At 39.0% G+C, this 24,678-nt stretch overlaps 1 protein-coding gene across 3 annotated transcripts in view; it reads right to left on the bottom strand.

The window, feature by feature from the left end:
- Positions 1-24,678, bottom strand: part of LOC110834581 (extracellular serine/threonine protein CG31145) — a 193,505-nt gene that overhangs the window by 160,765 nt on the left and 8,062 nt on the right. For all 3 annotated transcript variants that reach the window (XM_087349849.1, XM_087349847.1, XM_087349848.1), the window contains exon 2: positions 20,615-22,704. In XM_087349849.1, the coding sequence (XP_087205975.1) occupies positions 20,615-21,132 (518 nt within the window). In that variant the 5' untranslated portion in view covers positions 21,133-22,704. The remainder of the gene's footprint in view (positions 1-20,614; positions 22,705-24,678) is intronic.

The raw sequence follows: 24,678 nt of genomic DNA, 5'->3' as shown, positions 1-24,678 counted from the left end.
GAAAGTTATCAGAAGACCCCAAGAATCGACCAATAAACGAAATAACACATTAAATATAAGAAACTCCATAGATCCAGAAACAGCGTGACTTCAAGAAAAACGTTTATTTACATTTAATTTCCCCCGACAATGGATCCTGCGTTGCAATTTCGTGGCACACAAAACACACAAACTTCAGAAATGCAAAAACAAAGATAAACTTTGCAATATTCATCTGAAACAGCGATCACTTAAAACGTTATTTTCATCTCCAGTAGCATCACAGCATTTCCATCAGATCTGAAATTTACGAACATAATCAAGACAGCAACATTAACTTTATTAGTTGATATGGCGTCATTATAGAGCCACGGTGGTCTAGCGGTTAGAACGCTGGCCTTGTAATCCTGGGGGTCTCGGGTTCGATTGCCGGCGGTGCCCGAATTTATAACTAGTGTTGGGCAAGGCCGTGGTCTAGGCAACACGGAGTTTTCCTCCGTGGCATCCCAACAATTACTCCATTCACACACAGAAGAAGGCAATGGCAAACCACTTCTGGATCATCTGCCAAGAACGTATATGAACAGGTCCCAGTCCGAGAAAAGGATGGAAGAATCCTGTTCATATGGACCTGTCGTCAGACAGAACACTAAATAAATATAAATAAAATGGCGTCATTAATTAAACCTCTGCATTGTAAACACCCGTAGCGAAGATGTGGATATACGCCACTGGACAGGGCAAGCAGTTGACGCCATCGTATAATCAAAATGCGTAGGGTCGGAACTGCTCCATTTAAAATGGGTCTAAATCCCCCCCCCCCAACCCCAACCCCCGCGGCATAGCACATACCTGTTCTAATCTTATCTGTGCATATTGCCGGCAGCGCTTGAAACTGAGCGCGCTTGCAGGGCTCAGGATCTGCACGTTTCAGCCTCCGAAGCCAGAAGAGATCGTGTTCCGCGTTTTTACGTTACCACCGGAATGAAAATTAAGCTCCGGAGCATTAACGTACAGGGTTAGCAGTTAAACGCTCACTAGCAACAGTTTCGGGTTTTGCTACAAAGCATACAGAACGGCGTTCTTCTCTTTGGGGTCTGAAACGTGATCTCTTACTTCGAAGGAACGTGTCTGGAAACAAAGTCCTCTAGAAAATATTTGCATCTACGAAGGGTGTTCCTTATTCGACAGTGCCTGGGTTCAAATCTCGACATGGGTCGTCGATTTCCTCACTCCCTCCAGAAAAATACAGGGATCGTGCCTTAAATTTCACCGCGACCATCTCCTTGTATATTTAAAGTTTAAAGTTTAAATGCGTCATGTTTGTGTTTTATAATTAAAATATATAATATAATTCAGGTCTATACACAAACTTTATTTACAGGTGTTAAAATTTAAATTTTGTAACATCGTAGTAACGATGAATAGCGCAAATTTTAAATTTTAACATCTGTAAATAAAGTTTGTGTATAGACCTGAATTATATTATATATTTTAATCCTTGTATATTTTTTAAAATTAATAATTCATTAATGAGCTCCTGACAGTGTCAATAAATAAGCCAGAAACAAATAATTTCTAAGGCAGTAACAGGTGGGAACGATGGACTGGACATTTAGATAGAATGGGCGAGACAATGAAAGCTTACATTTTCCATCGGAAACACAGGCCTCTTAAAAACATCAAATTTAAACACAAAGGAGATGGTAGATGGAATAAAACTTAAGATTAATCTTCATAGAGAAGTTGTGAGGGCGAAAGGAGGATTAAAATGGATTACTGGTGTCCTATAACAGGATTTGGGCCGTGATCAACATTTCGGTTCGGCTACCAAAATCTGATTTGATGCCGGACTTTATATTTATATTTCTCGTTCGAAAAATGTGCTGTGCTAAAAAGCGCATCCTAAACATGTTCCAAAAACCTCTTTCTATTCTCAGAATATCTTGGCTTAAAGCTCCGATACGAAGACAGTGCAGTTAACAACTTGCAACGAAAGCTCGTTTCTTGACATCGATCTCCATTTTCAAGCTGGCGGTTTGTCAAATTATTACATCACAGACGTGTTGGAACACGTTCAGAATCGAGCAGTTTCACAGCGTCGCTCGACCGAGCACTTAGCTCAGCGGTATCGCGTCTGATGCATTCGGGACATAAATGATCGTGGTAGATCTCAGTGATAGCGTCTGTTTTGTTTTTAACTAACTTAGAAAGAATTAAATAGAAAACAAGCTACCAGTTTCATCGTGTCTGTATGTCAGTAATATAACTCCACTGAACATTCGCCTACTAACCTATTCCTCTACCACGTTTTAAACTTAATCACGGCCTATTGCACTTCTACTGTAATAAATAATACAACTTACTTTAACACAGCCCAAGAGTATAACAAAATTGTCATATATTTTGATTCTTAAATTGTATGTAATTTATATACGACACTTCTCGTATACGAGTATTATCATACGAGGTGCGATCGGAAAGTTTCAAGACTGTGTCAATAGAGGGCGAACCGGATGTAGTACGAGCTTCTGCCTTTAGGGGGTGCGGCCTACATTCAGAGTGAATCAGTGTGCCAGCCGGCATCATCGAATTAGCATTTGTTTCTTAGTTACGGGCGTTTTGGTAGTGCATTACACCGACCCTCCTGCGATTTCGGAATGGCGTGTGCATCAAATTTTGCCAAAGACTCGCCAAAACGGCTACGGAAACCTATGAAATGCTAAAGCAAGCATTTGGGCAGTCCGCAATGGGTCGTGCACAAACTTTTGTGTGGCATTCACGTTTTAAAAATGGCCGAACCTCTGTCGATGATGACGAGCGTTCTGGACGACCATCTTCGAGCACAACGCCCGAAAATGTTACGAAGATTCGGCAGGCCATTCACGAAGATCGACGTCGTACCATCAACGACTTGTGCGACATTGTTGGGATAGGCTATGGGACCTGTCAGCTGATTCTAAAGGAAGAACTCCACATGCGACGCATCCTGTCTGAGGACCAGAAGCAGAATCGACTTGACTTCTCGTTTGTCAGGAGCTCAAAGATCTTGCAAGAACCGACCCCAACTTCCTTTCTAAGCTCCGTGTGACTTCTTCCTCTTCCCAAAGATGAAAATTCAGCTAAAGGGAAGGAGATTTGAGACGATAGAAGAGATTCAGGCAGAATCGCAGATGGTGCTTGACAGGCTGACAAAGAAAGATTTCCAGGGATGCTTCCAGGCTTGGCAGCGGCGCTGGGATCGTTGTGTTCACTCCCAGGGGAACTACTTCGAAGGTGATGGATGAATTTAATACCTGAGATAAGTGTACGGGTTTTTATAGGCGCAGTCTAGAAACTTTCTGATCGCACCTCGTACGTAAGTTTAATTTCTTTCAGCCCTTTAAAGACCAATGGTAACTATATGCACCACCTACTTTAAAAATCAATTAACTCTGTTTTTTACTTATGGGTTTTACTGAAAACATAAATTATTTCCTAGCTTTTTCACAATTAAATCCCCTACAAGATTCTAATCTCTGACTAAGGATACATCCTGTAGTCAGAAAGAAAATCTCATTCTAAAGATCCATTTGTTTGCTATGTGAACTTTGTTCTTTAGTTTTGGAGCGAATTTACCCAATTATTAACGAGTCTTTTGTATGTTTTTTCCTCTTGATATCATCCTTTTGATACCCCCCCCCCCCCATAGCACACCACAGGGTCTTCATGGTACAGCTCCGTCTTCACAGTAAACGGGTTCTTTTCAAGACATTTCCGAGGACGTACGAGTTGCTAATTAACCCTGTCATACTTCCTAGTGAGTTCCAGTCTTCGGTATTGATCTCTGCTAACGAGACTGCAGGGACCAAAAAAATATTATTAACTTCGTTTCTGTATTTTGCGGGGACACTTGCAACCAGCAGCGTGCGTGCCAAGACTTTTGATTACCAGAGACACAGAAATTAGGAACGCGCGAACGAGGGATCGAGTTTTAGAAACTTCATCTGTGACACTCTGACGATGGACCAGAACTATTTAATTCCCAATAAAAAATTGTAACTTTGAAATTATATTTCCTATGCCGTTTATGTTTCTAAGTTCACAAACTCATATCACTGTTGCCAACACAACGTCTCTATCCTCTTAATGCATTTTTTGTTTCTGAATTCGAGAATTAACGAATTAACTAACGTTCAGTCCCGTCTCTGAGTAAACATTTATAGTATTTGGGCTTTAGGATAAAATGGGGCGTATAACGCGAAGTTTGTCAATGCAACAGCAAAGTAAACGGCCAAATAATTTACATAATCAATTAATTACAATTAAAAAAACCATTAAACATATCAAACTTAATTTTCAGGCACAGAATCTATAATTTTCAAGACGATGTGGGTTGCACCTTGCATTTTACTTGTATACTAAAGTTCCGGAGGACATGCTGCTTCTACCTTTAGTGTGAAGTGAAGATAGTTGCAGCGTGTTCTGCCGAAACGTTCGTATAAACCCAAAACGCGGCAACAACACTGACACGTCTCATATGATCTGTTTCACAGTATTTTAATATTCATTCATTTAAAGCCGAACCGCTTCTAAATAATATTTAAGAATCCAGGCCCTACCGCAAAGAAAACACTGAACTTAACCTATACAAGGATCAACCGGTTAATGTTGTTTAAGGAAATAGTCCCTGTTTACAGTGAGAATCATATAAAAACCTATAAATACAAAGGCAGCATTAATGGCTTTTAAAATATATATATATATATATGGGCCTTAAAGGGTCTGAAGGAGTAGAATGGGGTCCTATGTTGTGACTACTCTCTCCAAATGAATGTCAGGGCAACAAATTGACTCTGACATCAACTAGACTTCAGTCACAGTTCATAACAACATTATAAACAACAGAAAAAGTGTCGGGCGAGAACAGCAAAAACAGCCAATTATATTGTAGCCGGATGGCAGTGACATCTTCATTTTAAAATGATTCGTCATCCTATTGTCGTCCTTATAAACATCTGCGTCACAATCAAAACTGGGAAATGAATACGAAGGTCAAACAATTTCATTAAACGAAAAATGAAATGTTCAGACCCCTATCTTTTTCAAAAGTATCGGGTGGCCTCAGAGGCGACTGAAATGTAATTATTTTAAAACTTTCGACGATCCGCGTATGTGTTACTCTACGGGCAATGAAAAAGTCTAACAGCAGCCACGTGTCCTTCTGCTGTCAGGCGTAAAAGATACCAGATTATTGTAAAATAGTACTGCAAAAATCAACAGACTGTCACGCAGATTTCACGATGTTTACACATAAAAAAACAAAATTTTCTTTCTTCGACATAAAAGAATCCAAATAGTTGCGGTTTTACGAAATTATAAATACAAATTATGTCGTTCCTCATTACGTAAATTTCTCCAGCCTCCAGATAAGAGTTTAAAAACGTGTTCAGATAATGAACAAGTAGGATTTAAGGTTTTCACGGCTGTCAGTACGAAGATGCCACATCGCCCTGATGATGAAGGCAGCAAGGATATCTGAAACGTTGATAAACTTCTATCTGACAACCCAGAAGACACATAATGAAATCTCAGAGACTTGTCTTCCTACGCTTTAAAACAGAGACTTTGGTTCACGAAAAGACAGGTCACCCTTGGCTCTCTCCTTACACAGCTAGATAACGTCGTACCTGCTTGGATCATCATGGCAGCTCGAAAAGTGTTAAACTGTCTTGCGCGTTCTCTGTAAACGTTCCGAAGGTCTTCCTCAGATAAACAAGTACGCAATAAACTTGGCGAAACATTTGCTGTTTAAGATTAGCGTCTGAGCGATCAGCTGAACACAGTGGACGACGGAAAAGCTTATAGTAAATCTTGGCTGTTTTCTCAGTAAAAAGTTGCGTTTACAGTGACCTCTTTACTGTTGCACAGCCTGAGGGCAGCGAAGTCCCCCAAAGCGATAGATTAATATTTTCAGTTCAAATAACGGAATTCAAATAAATGCCAAATTAACTGCGGAAGTGTACGTCTAAGCTTAAAACTTTGTACATAATATGTGAGCATGCAACTGCATTACATAACATGGTAACTGGATTTATAACCTAAACGACAGATTTATGGCTGAACGCTCTGCTTTAGGCAACTGTAATCGTTATAACAAAGGGTCTAACAAAATATTTGTAACGTGTACTCGGAACGTAGTGCACATACCGTCCAAACGTTTCCTGATAACAATTTGTACAAAACATTGACACCGATACAATTTAACTGATATATTTAAGGGGTATATTTAAAATTGTTCTGCGATTATTTGTTTTTTTATACAAAGTAATTTTAGAGATCAATTTATGGTAATCACATGACAGAGGGACTTTTATATTTATAATCTTTTTACACCACCACGTTGGTCTAGCGGTTAGAACGCTGGCCTTGTAATCCTGGGGTCTCGGGTTCGATTCCCGTCGGTGCCCGAATTTATAACTTGTGTTGGGCAAGGCCGTGGTCTAGGCAACACGGAGTTTTCCTCCGGGGGCTTCCCCGGTTTCTCCGTGGCATCCCAACAATTACTCCATTCACACACAGAAGAAGGCAATGGCAAACCACTTCTGGATCATCTGCCAAGAACGTATATGAACAGGTCCCAGTCCGAGAAAAGGATGGAAGGATCCTGTTCATATGGACCTGTCGTCAGACAGAACACTAAATAATAATAAGATGAGGTGGTATAGCGGTTAGAACGCTGGCCTTGTAATCCTGAGGTCTCGGGTTCGATTCCCAGCGGTGCCCGAATTTATAACTTGTGTTGGGCAAGGCCGTGGTCTAGGCAACACGGAGTTTTCCTCCGTGGCATCCCAACAATTACTCCATTCACACACAGAAGAAGGCAATGGCAAACCACTTCTGGATCATCTGCCAAGAACGTATATGAACAGGTCCCAGTCCGAGAAGAGGATGGAAGGATCCTGTTCATATGGACCTGTCGTCAGACAGAACACTAAATAATAATAAGATGAGGTGGTCTAGCGGTTAGAACGCTGGCCTTGTAATCCTGGGGTCTTGGGTTCGATTCCCGGCGGTGCCCGAATTTATAACTTGTGTTGGGCAAGGCCGTGGTCTAGGCAACACGGAGTTTTCCTCCGTGGCATCCCAACAATTACTCCATTCACACACAGAAGAAGGCAATGGCAAACCACTTCTGGATCATCTGCCAAGAACGTATATGAACAGGTCCCAGTCCGAGAAAAGGATGGAAGGATCCTGTTCATATGGACCTGTCGTCAGACAGAACACTAAATAAAAATAATAAATCTTTTTACAACCCTGAGCATTACAATTTAAAGAAATCAAATTGGTACAATTTTATCGTAAACTTAATGGCTTCGATACTGCTTTATTCTGGGATTCTGCGCCGTGTAGTCTGATACTGACCAAAGTTGCAGAGGAACTTACTGCCTCCATCATCAGGGCGATGAAACACTCAAATCTCACTCAATGTTATCATCCTACATTACTTTATTTCCAATGATAAAGACTAAACATGTTACTGTTAATGTTATTGCTACATGACGCAACTGTACAGAATTAACAGGATTTAAAATAAAAAAATATACTGTTTCAATGTAAATCGCCATAAAACTATCGTTAATATTACATGACCATATGACGTCCACTTAAGAAAAGCCAAATAATGCAAAGTTAGCAAGTGACAATTTTTAAAAGTGTTTCGCTGATAATCCTCCTGTTGACCCCCCCCCCCCCCCCTGCCCCCCACAATGGCTCGTCTTTCTTTCTTAAGTGTGAGTAATCAGTAAACATGTCGATTCACTGTTCTTTCAGGTTATTCTTTATAACAGAAACCACAAATCATGTCACCTGTCCATCTTACTGTCAATTTCATTAGCAGATAAAGTCATTTTAATTGAAATTGAAATAGAGCGAAATAAACACTGACGAATCCACACTGCATCGCAACATATCATTAGTTGCAGCGGTATCTGTGACACGTGTCTATCAAACTGATAGAACCGGTGACATTTATATCTGCATATGTTGACAGATTCTTGTCGAAGAACTTTCAGTTATCTAAATTAAGTTTGTCACTCACACACCATGGGTAAAAAAACATTTGGTAACAACGTAACACGGAAACACATGTGATTTATCCCATACTCTACGTATTTGTTCCGTCTGTGACTTATAATATAACCTTCATCTTCCACGGATAAGATAGCGACTGACCTGAATACGCGAACATTCAAAGAAGTCTACTATAAGCACTGAAACCGAACGTCGAGTGGTTAGCAACCTGCTTCGTATTTGGGAGGTCCCTGATTCGATTCTAGGCCCGGATACCAACTATTCCGATTAAGGCTTTTCGTGATTTTCCTCAGTCCCCAGGCCACAATCGCTTCCTTCCACATCCTTTTAAATTTATTAAATAAACTGTAAATAAATAATGCACTGATAAGAAACACTTAAACCTGAGGAGGCTAGGTAGTCTATCCTGAGTGACGTTTATGGTTTTCCTCAACCCACTGAAATTATATGATAGTGTCTTAAAATAATTTCACGTGCTCATCAATTATCTAACAACTGTCACTTACTCAAAGGGAATTCGAGAATATTTCAACCAAAGAACAAGAAAGCAACAAAATTATAGAAATTTTAAAAAATAAAATACTGTTGTCATGTAACACGAATAGTAGATACGAAAAGATCATAACAGATTTTAGTCCAAAAAAAAAACGCAACAGGAAAAGACCACTTGAGGCTTACGGGTAGAGAGGATAATATTAAAGTAGATATTAAAGAACTAGAATTCGAGAGTCAGAGATATGTTAATCTGGTTCAGGAAATTTCCTTACTTTGAATTCGGTTCCACAAAAGGCGGCAAATATCTTGACCGGCTTCTGAAGACGAATTATGCTCTACGGAGACAGACAAAAGCAGTCTGACAGCCCTAAACACGAATACGTTCATGACGTATTAGCAAGAACGTATAATCCATAAACACAACTTAAGCCAACTTGTGTGACTGTATAACGCATATCGACTTTAGGAGTTTTTAAAATGTTTTTGTGTTAGTAAATGATTATTGAATGGGAACTGCACGCCTGTAACAGAATAATGCTCGTTACTATGACGACAAAGCGACGTTACCATCTAAACAAAGCAGTGGCGTAACTTGTTTAAGTATTCATGAGTATAGCAATTGTACATCATTATTCCAGCTCAGCCGAGCCTCTGTATATTATAACACGTCCCCCAAAAGAACAGGGTCTTTTATTTCCTTCAACAGACAACTCAAGGCCGTCTTTATACAGAGACGTTATTGAACATCGATTATAAAACGAAGAACATTTTTCAATCAGAATTCGATTAAAATGATATCAGTTTTAATCGGCCATGTTTGAATTCCCCTTGCCGTTAAATGTGGTCCAACTGTTTTTAAAATGAAATAGAAAATAGTGGATTTTTAGGTTACTCAACTACTTCTGTGTTTTTAAATTAATAGCTCTCCCTTCATTTATTTGTTTTCTTGGTTAACTCGTGATTTCTACAGCTAAAAAGCCAAACAAAAACAATATTTATAAGATGAGGGACCAGTACATGTTCCCTTTAATTTGTCCTTTATTTAACGACGCTATCAGTATTAAAAACTTACTAAAACAAACTAAGAAGTCTGTAATTACATCATAGTTTGGGAAAATATAAGCACGCTGAATTAATGCTCGCGATACGTGGCCCTTAAAATCAGGGTCTTGGGAGCATTCCATTGAATAAACCAGCCTTACAGTTTTACTTCAAGGAGCTAAAATCCTTTAAATACTGACTAAATGGAAAACTATTTAAAAGTTTGAAGATGTATCATCATTTTGCCATGTATGCATTTCTCCCCAAGACTGATACATTTCTGCCGAACTGGATAAGAATTTGTTTGTCGTTCAGTGAAGGTCTAATCTAATCATGCCTGTGCCTGACAAACCAAGCGAGGCTGTATATCCGTAGTACGAGATATTTAAGTCATGTCCGATGTACCATACATAAGTAAATTTAAACTCAAAATCAGAACCAGCATGTGAACGGAAAATGAAGATCACGAACTTCAATTTTGTTGCATTTAATCATGTATATTTCGAGAGGAAATGGGATGGTATGATACGTAGAAAAGTACATGTTGGCTGCACTGATCCGCCAGTCGGAAACAAACAATGAAGGTCATGCCAGATGAATACCACATCACAGGAATAATTGTTCACAGTTTGAGTGCCACCAACCTACACTTTAATTTCAAGCAATATCAAACAGGCCTGGTTCAAAAATAATGTTCTCAACGCAAACGTTTTATCTTACTTCAACTAACTTCAAACATCAATTTGCTTTTCTTCGGAAAAAAAAAAAGATTTTTACTGCCGAGTTAACAAAGAAGACAAACCCATATTTATTCTCATCGAAATTACGACGCAGAATTCTATGTAACCTCACACGCTCAACAGACTTCAATTTCAAACGTTGATTTATACCACATCACATTTACGTGTGCCACCTTATGCTGTATCCAAAATTTCATCTGTAGAATAATGCATGTTTTATTCCAAAGGTTCTTTGATTGAATCCCACGCCTGGGTTCCATGGTTATATTCAAAGGTAAAACATAAAGGTGTCCCTGTACTTAAAAACCACACCAAAAACATGTATGGAGACATGGAGGTAACGCTCTGCACAGTCTTAACTTTGGCACAAGATGGTGAGTGGTCAGTTTCACACGCCGGTTGCACCACGGCTATCACTGGACAGGAGAGTCGGTTACCTCCAGAGAGGACGTGGAGTTGAGAAACCCGATCACGACCGTAGCATGAGTTATCTGTCCTCCGAGTTCACCGTCAAACCTACATGATGCTGATACAGTATGTGCCTTCTAAATTATTTCTCCCCCCCCCCCCCCCCCCAAGATACAGCTCACCGTGACCATCAACCTCCCACGGACGCTCGCCTCTGAGATGACACAACACCTAATTTAAAGCAAACATACAACAGACGAGTTTCTTCCAAGTTTTAATTTGTATCAACACGGACTCCCACGTTATGACGCAGTCGTCCAAACGTAGCTTCTGCGAGGCACGGCCAACTACTCCCAATGATACATCAATGACACATATTGACCAATGAACTCCCATGTACCCTACTGACGCTTTAGAATGATATCTTTCCATCCTCGATCCAGTCAAACCAAAAATTATTAATTACCTAGGAATGATTCGTAAAAATATTGGGGAAAAACTTTGCAAACGTGTGAAATTATGTGTTTAAAGTGTCTTCATGATGATCGCCGATAATTAAAAATCATCCTATGAGTTAAAATAAGTCAAGAAAGTTACACACCAAAGGAGACGAGAGGAAGATTCCATCTTACACGGATGGTAACACTCCACTACATTTCACATAAAAGACGACAATAAAGTTTCTGACATCTGAGCTTCAAGACTTCCGAAAAGAGGTTGTCTTCTAACAAGACAAGAAAGAACATGCATTTAAATGGCTCTCACAAGGGACAAAGAACCTACAAACACAGACAGTAAGTATTCTTTTACAGTACACCGTGTTTCGGCAAACCTTCTAAGAAACACTGAAAAGAGTGCATAACCTTTCTTCAGAACCGAAAATTCCGGAAATAAAACGCCGAAACCAAATTGTAAGAGGCTCGAATCCATCCGAATACAAAAAGGAAACATTGCCTTCAGAAGTTTCATTGCAAATTCGTAGAAAAATGGACGCAGCAGTGTTAAATGCTCTGTGGGTTCCATTCTTCTGGATTACATTGTGACACCGTGTAGTGTTGTTACCAAATTGCATTTCTACCCTGAATATAGAAGCGATACTTTCCTCAGAAACCTGTAAGACTACACGACGTTACAACTCCACAATTCGTAATTCACTTTAGATATTCGGCTTCAGCTTTAAGGCTTTTGAAGCCGTGTGAAAATAAAGTTTATATTCAGAGTTTCGGAGACTATCTCTGCCTTTGTTGTCAGGGTTGATGACTTTAAATTTCAGTAACTTCCAGAGTAAAATATTGGCAGCACTGTCAATGCGCGCCCTCTGTAACTCGGACCTTAAGAAGACAATTTTTCCATTGTAGTAATTTTAAAATTGGAAAAACGAGTGTTATTAAACATTTATCACAAAATACAGGCTTGTAAAAATATTAAAGTCGAATAAAGTTTATTTTCAAAATCCAATTTGAGTAAGAACTTAGGTAAAATACTTTATCGGTAATGAGAGAAATATAGATCATCTCATTTTCCTGTTACTGATTTCGCAAAATATGATACTCCTTTGGACGTTATCCTGCATAATTGCATCCACTTCTAAAATTAATTTCTAATCTCCATAAAACTGCTTGCACGTAATTAAAATACACGTGCTTTTGATATAACACGCGACAGCTGTACCATCACTGTAAGGTCATATTCCCCTCTTGCCCCCTTGACCTCAACAAACATTACAGATAAACCAAACCTGCTGCAACAGTAAGTTTATTTCCATCTGAAATGCATAACTGCATTAAAATGAAATGACCTAGTCTTCTGGCAGAACGTATTTTGTGACGGCTACTACAGAGGGAGGCATCCTCCTGTTCTATTTCACTCCACCAGCAACATTCTCTTTTAAATTCTACCGGAAAACTGGTAACACGACTTAAAACAATTTTAGTCTTTGTAATTTCTGTCGCATTCATTTTTTATCAAAATATTCTTGTTAACACATTCTTAGCACGGTGTGGGCAATAGTGTAACATTTTTTACAGCGTCTGTGCCTTTTTAAAGCGAGGATAAGAATACAGATTTAAATTAATTCGTTTAATATCTTCTTCGACTTACAATTTAGAAGATAGAAATCTCGAGAACATAATCTGTGCCCGACATTATAAACTCAAACTGTTCTTACTTATATATAAATGTAGGGTAAAATATAAAAATATGGCGGATAAAGATGTGATACAGCATCACGTAGTTCAGTGTAGGGTCCAACGTTGGGCGTCTGTTCAAAGTTTAAGGAGCCTTCGGGTCCTATAAAAGAGGGAAGCATTTGAGCGAATGAAAATATAATAAGACCACCTCTGTTAAGTTGGCTTGTTCTGTTCTGGCAACCTTTCCCGATTAGGCAGTTGAAGGATTGATTATCCTGCTGCCTCATATTTAGTCGAGAACAAGTTCTAACTTCTGAGTACAAGTCAAGAGTACAATTATACATCTAAAGGTAAAAGGTAGATAAAATAATAGGAATTAGAGGGACTTCTTGAATACGACCTTTGGAACAATCCACGGTAGCTTTTGTTAATCTTGTCAAATGCCACAGAACATCAGAAATAGTCTTTCCCTCTTAAATTCTATTTCGTTGCCTGCTTCACGAAATAATGCTAATGCAAACACAGCCAAGTTTACGTGTTCAAAATTGACAGTCTTTCCTGCATCTGATAAAAGAAACATTTGTAATCTTTAGAGGAAGAGTGGTCTTAATATCTATCGATTTCCGTATTCCTGTTCGTTGGCGATGACAGGACAAGATCGTGTACACTTCATGAACATTGTACGTCATTAAACAGAGATCAACGTTTACGAAAGTTCCAACCTGACATAAACAGGCGTGGAAAATATCTAGAAACGAGAGGCCAGTTTACCTTGCATTTCTTGTAGTGTCAGAGACAGTATTACTTCTACAAGAAATGTATCAAATCAGTTCTCAAACGTTTTCCTTTAGTTTATGCATCCTGCTGTGCTCATTACTTATATGAAACAAAAAAAAATGGTTTTGGAATGTACAGGGTTTATTATTTATTTAGTGTTCTGTCTGACGACAGGTCCATATGAACAGGATCCTTCCATCCTTTTCTCGGACTGGGACCTGTTCATATACGTTCTTGGCAGATGATCCAGAAGTGGTTTGCCATTGCCTTCTTCTGTGTGTGAAGGGAGTAATTGTTGGGATGCCACGGAGAAACCGGGGAAGCCCCCGGAGGAAAACTCCGTGTTGCCTAGACCACGGCCTTGCCCAACACAAGTTATAAATTCGGGAACCACCGGGAATCGAACCCGAGACCCCAGGATAACAAGGCCAGCGTTCTAACCGCTAGACCACCTCATCTTATTATTATTTAGTGTTCTGTCTGACGACAGGTCCATATGAACAGGATCCTTCCATCCTTTTCTCGGACTGGGACCTGTTCATATACGTTCTTGGCAGATGATCCAGAAGTGGTTTGCCATCGCCTTCTTCTGTGTGTGAATGGAGTAATTGTTGGGATGCCACGGAGAAACCGGGGAAGCCCCCGGAGGAAAACTCCGTGTTGCCTAGACCACTGCCTTGCCCAACACAAGTTATAAATTCGGCCACCGCCGGGAATCGAACCCGAGACCCCAGGATTACAAGGCCAGCGTTCTAACCGCTAGACCACCACTTAAAATGCAACCCCAAGGAAATCAAACAGTAGGGTTAAAAAGTGAAATCAGAAGCAGATCCACCCCCGCGTAATAAACAGACTGTCCCAGCTTCCTCCATGACACTCGAGTCAAGGTCACCCTTGTTACTAGGCCGCTGCTCACGCAAGTTGCGCAGAAACTGTGCAAGTGCGAACATGGTGAATCCACGAGCAGAACGCGTGTTCATTGTCGAACGTTACTTCGCATCGAAATCGTCATTTTGTGCTTTCAGTGCTATTTGCAAAAAAAAAAAAAAAAAAAAAAAAGAGATTCTGTAACAAATTGTGTTACTGTTCAACACAAAAAGAGGTTCCTTCCCGTCAATTTTGACGGTCCATACTGTAGTATTAACAAACTATAGGCGCTCTCTTCCGGGATGACGCGAGAAAGCGAGGTAAATCTTCGTCGTACGCACAAATTATATTACAGACAGAAGAAGACTCCAGAAGACTGTGCCAAATGAGTTTTAAGCTTCGACAGCGACTTGAAAGGAAATCGAAAAGAATATACAACATGAAGTGTTCGTCTCACTGAGTTCTTTAAACTTTCCTCTGAAATATCTTTCCATCCGGTTTATCGTTATCGAAATACTTTTCAAAATTATATTAGGGCATCGAAAATAGCGACATTTTTCACTGAATACAAGTCACTGTATAAAAATACTTTACAAACCTAACTATTTTATTTTCACTGGCTTTAATCATCTGTAGCACGGAGTTTCCTTAAATAGCTGAGGTGGGCTTTTGTGACCACGTATATGAACCTGCGAGTTCTATGAAAGACACGATTTCTTTGCTAACTGACATGGAAGACTCTTCTCCATTAAGTTTATTATTTCATGTAAATAATTTTTAAAACTCGAGTATCTACCTCCAATGCAAAGATCGATTGGTCGATACTCATTACAGAAATAATCGATGTACATTCTGGCAACCCTAGAAAATAAGCTGTGTGGAAAATAAGAGCTACCGAATTTTAAAGCACAGAATTTATCATTTATAAGTAACAAACAAAACGGCAAATTAAAGATAAAATTACTCTTATTAATTAAGGGCCACTCCATAAAGACGTATGGGGGGGGGGAGTGGACTTATACATTTTGTGCACTACAAAAACTTTCTCATGAGCGTCGCTTCACGAGCCAGAGATGTTAAGTCTGAAAAACATTCCACACTATATAAATATGCAAACTGAAATATCGTAGTTAAATAAACCAGTATTCAATCAATCGGAAACTACTCTCATTTGAAAGTTGGCCAGACTTTCAGGAACACTGACTGTCTATTAAAATAACCTATACGTAACATTGAAATGTCACACGAGCAATGACGGCCGATGTCTGGCAGAGTTAAGAAATTATTCAAATTTTACTTTCACAGTGTAAAGAAAATGAATTCTCAAACTTTCCAGTTAAAATACTGATGTATGCCACTTTTACACAACCACATCTACCATTAACCTGAAATTCTAATGCATATTATGTTAGGCGATGCTACATTACATCACGCGATGAATGGTACAAACCTAATTAACTTGTATATTGCAGAAACAGAATAAATACCAGACTGATAAAAATGTAAATACTTAACGTACAGATACGAATTGGAGATTAAAAAATTCAGACATGTAAATGTCTGTTAAAAATGTCAGCGATTCACTCTCAACTAGAAGGCAACCACTGTTTTCGATGGGGTTTTTTTTTCCACTCGGTCATTTCACGCAAAGGGATTTAGTAGTCTGCACCCCAGAGTCAATATTCCGGGAATATGGCTCGTTTCGTAGCCACAAATTCTATTCGGAAACCAGTTTTCTGCATTAGACTATATTAAGTCTTTAATTTAATGAAAAAAATTAAACAGAACTGCACGTCACCAGCCTTAAAGAGGAACACAAGACAGCGTGTTATTAACAGCAGTAATTTTGTTTTAAGCCAAATAGGACTTGTCAGCGAATTTCTTTTTTGTAGGATTTGAGGTTTGCGTGGTCATACGAATACAAATGGTCTTCTGGAATGTTGCGCCGTGTATCGTATTTCATATGAACTTGTTACGGGCGAAAGACTGCTTTTGCCAGTGCCATTATGCGGGACGGACCTGTGTTTCCCTAGAACAAACCGAACATTTATAGAAGCGCTTCTCAAGAACGCCCATAACAGTTAAAGAAAATATCTGTATCGATGTATCGAACGTTAATCCTCAAAAGGTGAATAAAATATAAGCTTATATCGAGGTGAAGAAATTTACAAGAGAGCCTCGTAAGTCAAGCACAACATGATAACGAAAGCGCAAGTCAATATTCACTTTTACAATAACGAAATTTGTGTTAAAACCGTTTATACGCAACTACACCCATGGCTAAAAAACATATGCACCTGTAGCGAAGACACGTTTATTGCAACAGACTATCTCCAAACCTCGGAATAATTTGCAATAAAAAGTATCCTTATATTATACAATTTGTAGGATTTGTGGTTTTCACAGCGGTGAGTCCGAAGATGGCTGTCAGGCAGCAAGGACCTCTGAAACGTCGATAAACTTCTACCAGACTACACAGCGCAACAGCCCAGAAGACAGCCATCTTCACTGTAGAAATTACCCGAAATCATGTCACACGCCAGTTTGGTTATTCCTGTACTCTACTGCCTGTCAAATTTCAAAATTCCTAAATTTTCAAAATTTGTAAGCAATTATAAAATTTTCAAATTTTTTCGAACTTCCAAAATCCAGAATTACAAATTTTATAATTCCCACATTCGAAATTCCAACAATTAAAATTAATATTTAAACATCGATCCTAACCTAAACCTCCGGATTCCACGAAACAAGCGCGATATTCTTTGACAAGCCGAGTGACAATCGACGTTTCAAAGAACACCCTGCACCACAGGGTGAGTTGAGTGAGCAATCCTAACCTTCGCTTCCTCAACCGAAGTTAAACAAAATGACTACACAGTGCAAAAGGCGAACTGCGATCCTAACACCAGCAGGGAAGAATTTTTATCATTCAACACAGCAGTTTTAATGCACGTCGTGCTTTAAAATTCCTGACCATACAGGTCAGGTTACGTACTGGTAGCTTATGTCCCGATGCTTCGCAAATAAGTGCACTCACAATTTCTAAATCCACTGAACTATGAACTGATGATATTAAACAGAAGTCTCCATTTTCGATTTGACACTCACCCAGGAACATATCAGGTTCTTATGGCGGCGAGTATACTGTCTTCTTGGATGCTGCACCGTGTAGTCTCGTAGGAGTCTGCTGACGTTTCGAAGGTCTTTGCTGCCTCCATCATCAGGGCGATGAGTACACGGTGCAACATCTCTTATTTCTCTTACATGAACAACATTTAGTAAATTTCCGCTACAAAAACTAATTTTTCGTTAAATACTCTGGAATTTTTCTGGAATTTACAGTTTACATACATTATTTAACGAACTGTTTTGCCCACTGCTAAGCTCACATCATTCTTAAATTTAAATCTCAGGTTAACAATCTGCAGCCAAATGAGTTCATGACGGTTCACGTTAAGTATCAGTAACAGAAATTACAATTACCAAACAAAAGCAGCTCCTTGTTACATTAATAGCGCATAAACGTGTCTGTACTTTTTTGACACATTTAAACCCCGATTTTGTGTTCCCACTCGTGGGATTTTGTTAGTGTGCTTTATCCAGTAGCTTATTAAAACTGCAAATAAAAAAAATCCCATTCTCCCGTCCTTGGTATGAACACTCGCCTCGCAATGTATGCAAATACACGAAAGGTGCAAAATAACTTTTTTTTTTGTTATATTCTGTACTCATAAAAAGGCACTTATGTGCTTTCAAATGCACAGAAAAATTCCTTCATAACAACGTATTGGTAAAGGTATGAGATGAGAGTCGATGTGTCGGTCATCATGATGGAAACATTTAAGTGTGTCCTTCCACAGTTTTTATTTCAGGACAAACGCCGAGGTTTTGTGATGATAAAAAATAAATATTCAAGTCGGAAAATCAGTAAAACAATTTCCAAAAACTGATTATATGTAAATATGTCAGTATATAAAGTTACTGATTACAAATTACACAGATCTGAAACTCAAAATATACTTCCGCGCCGTCTACCAGTTCAGTATACAGCGCTGGACGAACCCAAGTCCTACCGTTTCATGTGGTATTTAAAGTCGACGAAGTTACGGGGAAATCTTCCACGGATATACCCAATTTCTCCTCCCACTAACACTCCGAAGTCCATTCGATATCTTGACGCTAATTAATTACATATCAATGTCTGTCAACAGAAACCAGACAATGGATTCGACTGCTTTCATTAAGAGTGGAAATTCCCTCGCAGTTGTCGTAACTATTTTATTTAATATAATAAATAGCGTGTTCATCGGGAGAATGTGGCATGTAGGATTCAATAAGAAACACAATCCCATTCTTCGGATTAACTCGTCTCAAGTTCCAATCTTCCTCCATTGGTATCTACATCATTTTGCGGAAACCGAAGAATCATTACTGTATTCACAATAACCCGCCACTGGACCGTATCCTGAGCCGGTTTAACTCAATCCACATCCGCGAATTCTATTTCCGAGTACACGTGTTAATATTATCCTCCCATTTACGCCTCAGATTGCACGAAAATGTAACAAACTAGGCAAAGTTAGTAACAAAAGTGAACTGCAGTACTCTGTCTTCTACTCAAATCATCCAAAAAAGACTCTCCACAGCTGATTCAAATGGAACTACCAGAGAACATCTACATTCAGCTTCAAATATCAACTGTATCGCTCACAGATGTTGTAAGTAGCAATATCACACTAAAATAAAAACCCTTTCGCCTAAAAAAGAATCAAATCAACATATTTCATTTGAGGTTCACACGGTGGCGAGTATGAAGACGGCTGTCTTCTGGTATGTAACGCCGTGAAGTCTGGCAAAAGTTGCTTGGATTATCTGGTAACTCAGAAGACAGGCATCTTCCATTCCACACACGATTATCGTACAGATGTAAATTTATGAAGATTTATTGCAATTAGCGGTCAGTCAACTCCATTTGTAATGCAGAAATAATAATTAATATCTATTTTCCCATCATGCGATATTTGTATTCCCTGTTCACGCAAACAGTTGAATCGATTTCAATTGCACTCGGTCCGTGTATATTTAGAATATTATTCACCGTCAGGTCAGCGTCACCACATCAAAGATGCCACTTGAATTAGGATCTCAAATCAGTTTTGTAGAGAAACCTAATTTCTGAACTTTCCAATTCGAATTTATGAATAATTACAGCAAGCTACTAACACGAGCATTACTAAAAATAACTATTAGAAATGTGATATTATTTTACTAACATAAAATCCCACTATATATACGTATATTGTTATTGCTTATAAGGTAAATTCGTCTCCGAGCCCCTTGCTTGTAGTAATATGGACTCCTGCAGACAATAGATTGTTTAATAATTCTGTCCAACGTAAAACCACGCGATTTTATTGTTTGCTTCAAATAACACAAGTGATTCTTCATCCTGCAGCTGCTTATTTGGTATCTATTAGAATAAAATTACGAATGCACATTCCCCTTCTATATAATCCTCCATTTGGCAAATATAATACAGTATTTCCTCGATTACAAGACGCGATCTTGATTTAGTAATAGTTTTTCAGGAAAAGAAGACGTTATATCGATATTTAGATGCCATCAAATGTAAAACGATCCCTGTTTTCAGATAATTTAAAATTTGTTAAAGTCCGCCTTAAAAATGACGAAGTAAGGTATATAACAGATTTTCGTGTCCAACCGGGCAGTTAAATTTCCAGTAAAAACTCTAAAAAAAAAGTATAATTTCAACTCCTTACGAGCATCACATCTCTTGGACGTGAGTGCATTTCCATTTAACAAAAGACCAACAAATTATCAGATTTATCTTGCACACAATAAAATAAAACTGCACTACAAACGAACAGAGCTTTAAAGCATTTTCATCTAAACACAAAGACAGAAATTAATTTCCTCACGAATCCGGCCCATATACAGAGCGCCCCCAAAAATGTATACACACAAGGTTAATGTCCCATATTACAATGTGTATACATCGCTTTGGGGCACACTGTGTTTTGATCCTGAAAAGAATATTCGTACAGACTCAAATATAAAATACATGAAGAAATTTCGTCTTACCTTGCCGGTATTTTCATGAGTTCTCCTACGGTCGGGTTCTTACTCCTCTGGGAGACTGCAAAACTTGACCTCGCCAAGACGCCCTCGGAGTCCTTCCTGTTCGCATCCATGTCGCCTGCGTTGATCACGTAGTCCAACAAATCGTTGAAATCATCATGTGGTTCCTCTTCGACACCTTTCTGATGGGAAGACGTTACAACTTTTCGTCCCTCGTCACCAAGATCACTTCCACCATCTTGCTGTTGCGATGCTACGTTATTGTTACTCGTAGTAGCACCTCCCGAAGATATTTCTCTAGAACCATTGTTACTTCTTTGTAAGAAACGTTTACGGAAACTGTTATACGCAGACCCCGGTCCGTCAACACCTCCGTCACCGAATTTAACGCGTCCGTGACTAGGAACAAGATGGTGTCCAGACATTCCAAGATCCATCTGAAGGTCTATGACTAGTATCAAGGTAAACATAACAGCAACTACGCTGAACCCTAGGATAAGTCTTTCTTTAAGCTTCATCATGTACGGAGCGGAGAACTTGAGACAACGTCTACTCTGGTGCTGATGTGTGGCTAACGAAGACGGATTGTGGCAAAGTCTGCTGCTGTTGTCAGCACATGACGTTGAAACAGGAGACGTGGACTTGGCGTGATTCCTGCTGTTCTTGCATTTTGTGGTTTTCGAACACTTTTCGAAAGATAACGATGGTAATGACGACGATTTGGGTCGGCGAGACGGAGGAGGGGAAGGCGGCGGTGGAGAAAACTTCTGTTTCTTCGGCGTCGTGGTCACCGCGCAGTTGTGATTCTCGGGTATTGTTTTGACGTTGATCGATGGTGATATCCGGTGGTGGATTGTTGTTTCCGCACTGCTGTTGCCAGATGGTGATTCCTGAACATGTCCTGCCGCGAGGGGCTGACCAGTCTGAGTGGTCGTCGCCCATTCGGGCAGAAAAGTCACTTGAGGCAACTTGATTTCTCTTACTAGATAGTGTCAGGCCGATTATCTATATTTGTTTTCAGGAAACTTGTCGGACTTTGATGATCACCAAACTTTGTAGTGGTTTGTCGTAATTGTGACGACTAGCAGATGCACGGGGGCAGAGGGGGGTGGGGGCGAGAGATTGGAGGTTTCTGGAGGGGGAAGAGGGGTATATATCTCTAGGGTTCAAAAGATCAACATGAGGCCATCAGCAGAGGGGGCCTGATAAGTAATGATAGTGTAACAGAGAGGGCGAAGTCGCGTAGTGTTGCTGGATAAGGCCGCGAGCTGTTCCTGGTGATTGTAGTGGTTCAGTGAAGGTTTGTGGTGGTGAATGAGTTTGGTGGCGGGGTTGAGGAAAATGGGGTAGCGAGGAGAAGGGGAAATCATCCACAGAGTGAAGAGAACTTTATCGAGGACTCCTGCGGAATGTTCGTTAGTTAACGAACTAAGTTAACTTAGTTTGTTTTACTTAACTTGATCACTGTGTGTTGGATGGAGAATGAGAAACAGAGATCTTACATAGGAGAGGCTAACCTTCACAGATAAACTCCAGTTCACTTTTTCTTGATAATTTTAGCTTTCAGTGTAACAAATATACGTCCTTCTTAGAAAATACGGGGTTTTAGGTCGAATTATCGGCTAAATCGGTAACTTATTTTTTTCCACGGCTAAAAATATGCAGTGTGCGTAGAAGTCTCTTGGCCGGAAGTGACTGCTAAAGCAACCGGAAGATGATAAAAACAGTTACTTATTCATACACTCATTGAATCTACATACATAAAGCGTTCCTCACCAAGTAGCACGTCGTTATGTAGCAGAAATGCTTACCGTTGCTTCACATTTGCACACGGTAACCTGATTTTGAAACGATTCAAGTATCTTCCTCTTATGATTGCTCCCAGTACAGTGAACTTCTGATTCGTCAGATAATAGGTTTAGAAACTGCTGCATTTACAAAGGGATTCTCTCAAAACAATGGGGATTCAGGTGTAACTTTATGTTCTGCATTCAACACCAAATCACCACGCAAGCCATAAATCGATCCAATCAATTCTATCTTCACAGGGTCCAGCTCAGGCTTGTGTTATCTCACTCTTCTGCTTTTACATCCTGGAAAAAAAAATTAATTGTGCAATTAATAGGCTTTTCAACTAAAACAAATATAAATATATATACCCACTCTCTTGTAAATGTAAGTTTTGTCTCATTTTATAGAACATGGTAAATGGGTCTAAGCTTAAAACTAATTATATGTAACATATTTTGTTCTTATCTCAAACAATACTTTTAATTAGGGTAATTCTGTCAGGTGAATAAATCGTACTTTTTTATTTATCTGATTCGGCCCTGAATTGTTCGTTGCTTGGATTTTTTTGCAAGTTTCTTTTTCGTAAAATTTATAGCTTAAAAGCAGAGGAATTAAAATTAGGCATATGAGAGAGAACTGATAAATAAGGGTCAGCTGAAAATGGAAGAAGGAAGAGAGTTCTAAAAGTAAAAGTGGGTGGAGGGCAAGCGTTAGTCTGTGAGAATAATCCCACATGTTACGTCACTGGTGGCCGGAAGTTGTGTCCTTTTTACATCCATTATTATTATTACCATTGTTGTTGCTGCCGGAATATTCTAACGAGAACTGTGTGACTCTCACTCGTAATTTATTTCATGGCTGTTGATTTATACGTCTTTATACACTGACTCAATACAGTGTCGCGATTTAAAACAAAGACGTAACGTAATAAATACGTACATGTCACCGTGGGAAATAAAAATACGTCGTCTTTTCTTTATAACCATGAGTGGGAACACAAGTCTTACATAACAGATGAATCCCTGTATTCACAAATTATGACAAGTATAAAATTATTTAATAATAGACTATTCAAACATCCCCAGATTTTCAGGTCTAATTGTCTACATTCATGTGCTCCCTGTAACTCTTTAAAGCTCATGTCCCACCAGCTTTGACGCTCAGTAACTCTTAATTTTGTGAGATAGTATAGCTGCGTCATATTGTGATATTAATTAAAATAATTATTATATTTGTTTACCGTCAAATCACAATAAAATAGTAAGTTAAGATAATTAAAATGATTAAAATATCATCTTATGTTCCATATCGAGCATTCGATTTACATCGGAACATTCACAACATGTTTCGGTTTATCAAACCGTCATCAGGTGTAAATTATAAACTTTTAAACTCAAATTACAATTATTTATAGTTTTTACAATTTTATAATTTTATCATCTTTCTCGGTATATTTTATGGAAGTTGTGTCTAGATATTATTAATATAACATTATTGTTGAGGTGGTGTTTTGATGTTTTACCAGTCATATATGAAATAGCAATCGGTTCAGATGTGTTCAGAGGAGAGATCCAGAAGTGTTACCATCTCGGAACAAGGTTCGTTATTGACTGCGGTGTTAGTGGGTGAAAGGTGGTTTGTCAGGGTTGGGGTCGAGGTACTGGAGTGCATTAAAAAAGGGGTTATTAAGAAAAATGTTATTGTCGTTTAGGCAGATGTTTTGTTTATAAGTTTGTTGTATGTGATATTTTTCTATTGTATCTCTGTATTTTGTATTCATAGGTTTCGTATGTTTCTCACTGTAAACAGCGTTAACCATTTGATCTGCGTAATGGTTAAGTCCTGTGTTTTCTTAGCGGTATGGACTGAATTCATAAATACTATTTAGACGAGCTTCCGATTCAAATGATTAAGGTACGAGCCGAGCATTTGCGTAGAGAAACTGAGGAAATCCCACAAAAAATCCTCTATCAGTAAAGCCGCTTGCCAAGCAAAGACTTTGGGTTCCATTAAATGACAAGCAACCGAGCTCATACGAGTTTCTCAACAAGGAAATTCTTGCAGAATGACCGATTATAAACTGCCAATCACGAAATTTCGGAAGAGCGGGTCATATCTATTTTAATTCCGCGTGTAAGTAGAAACATCGCTTCAAGTTCTGGTGTGCAACAGTCCCGAATGCAAAGTGTTTAGCATCGCGCGTGTACTGTGGCTAACAGATTTCTAATACAATACAGCCCGAGGTATTCTGGTACACAGTCGTCGACCAAACAGGA

Source organism: Zootermopsis nevadensis, unplaced genomic scaffold, assembly GCF_977971745.1.
Source record: "Zootermopsis nevadensis isolate Lab colony 2312 unplaced genomic scaffold, Znev_1.0 Znev_ptg000016l, whole genome shotgun sequence".
NCBI classification, from domain to species: domain Eukaryota; kingdom Metazoa; phylum Arthropoda; class Insecta; order Blattodea; family Termopsidae; genus Zootermopsis; species Zootermopsis nevadensis.
This window is presented reverse-complemented; position numbering and strand designations above follow the sequence as displayed.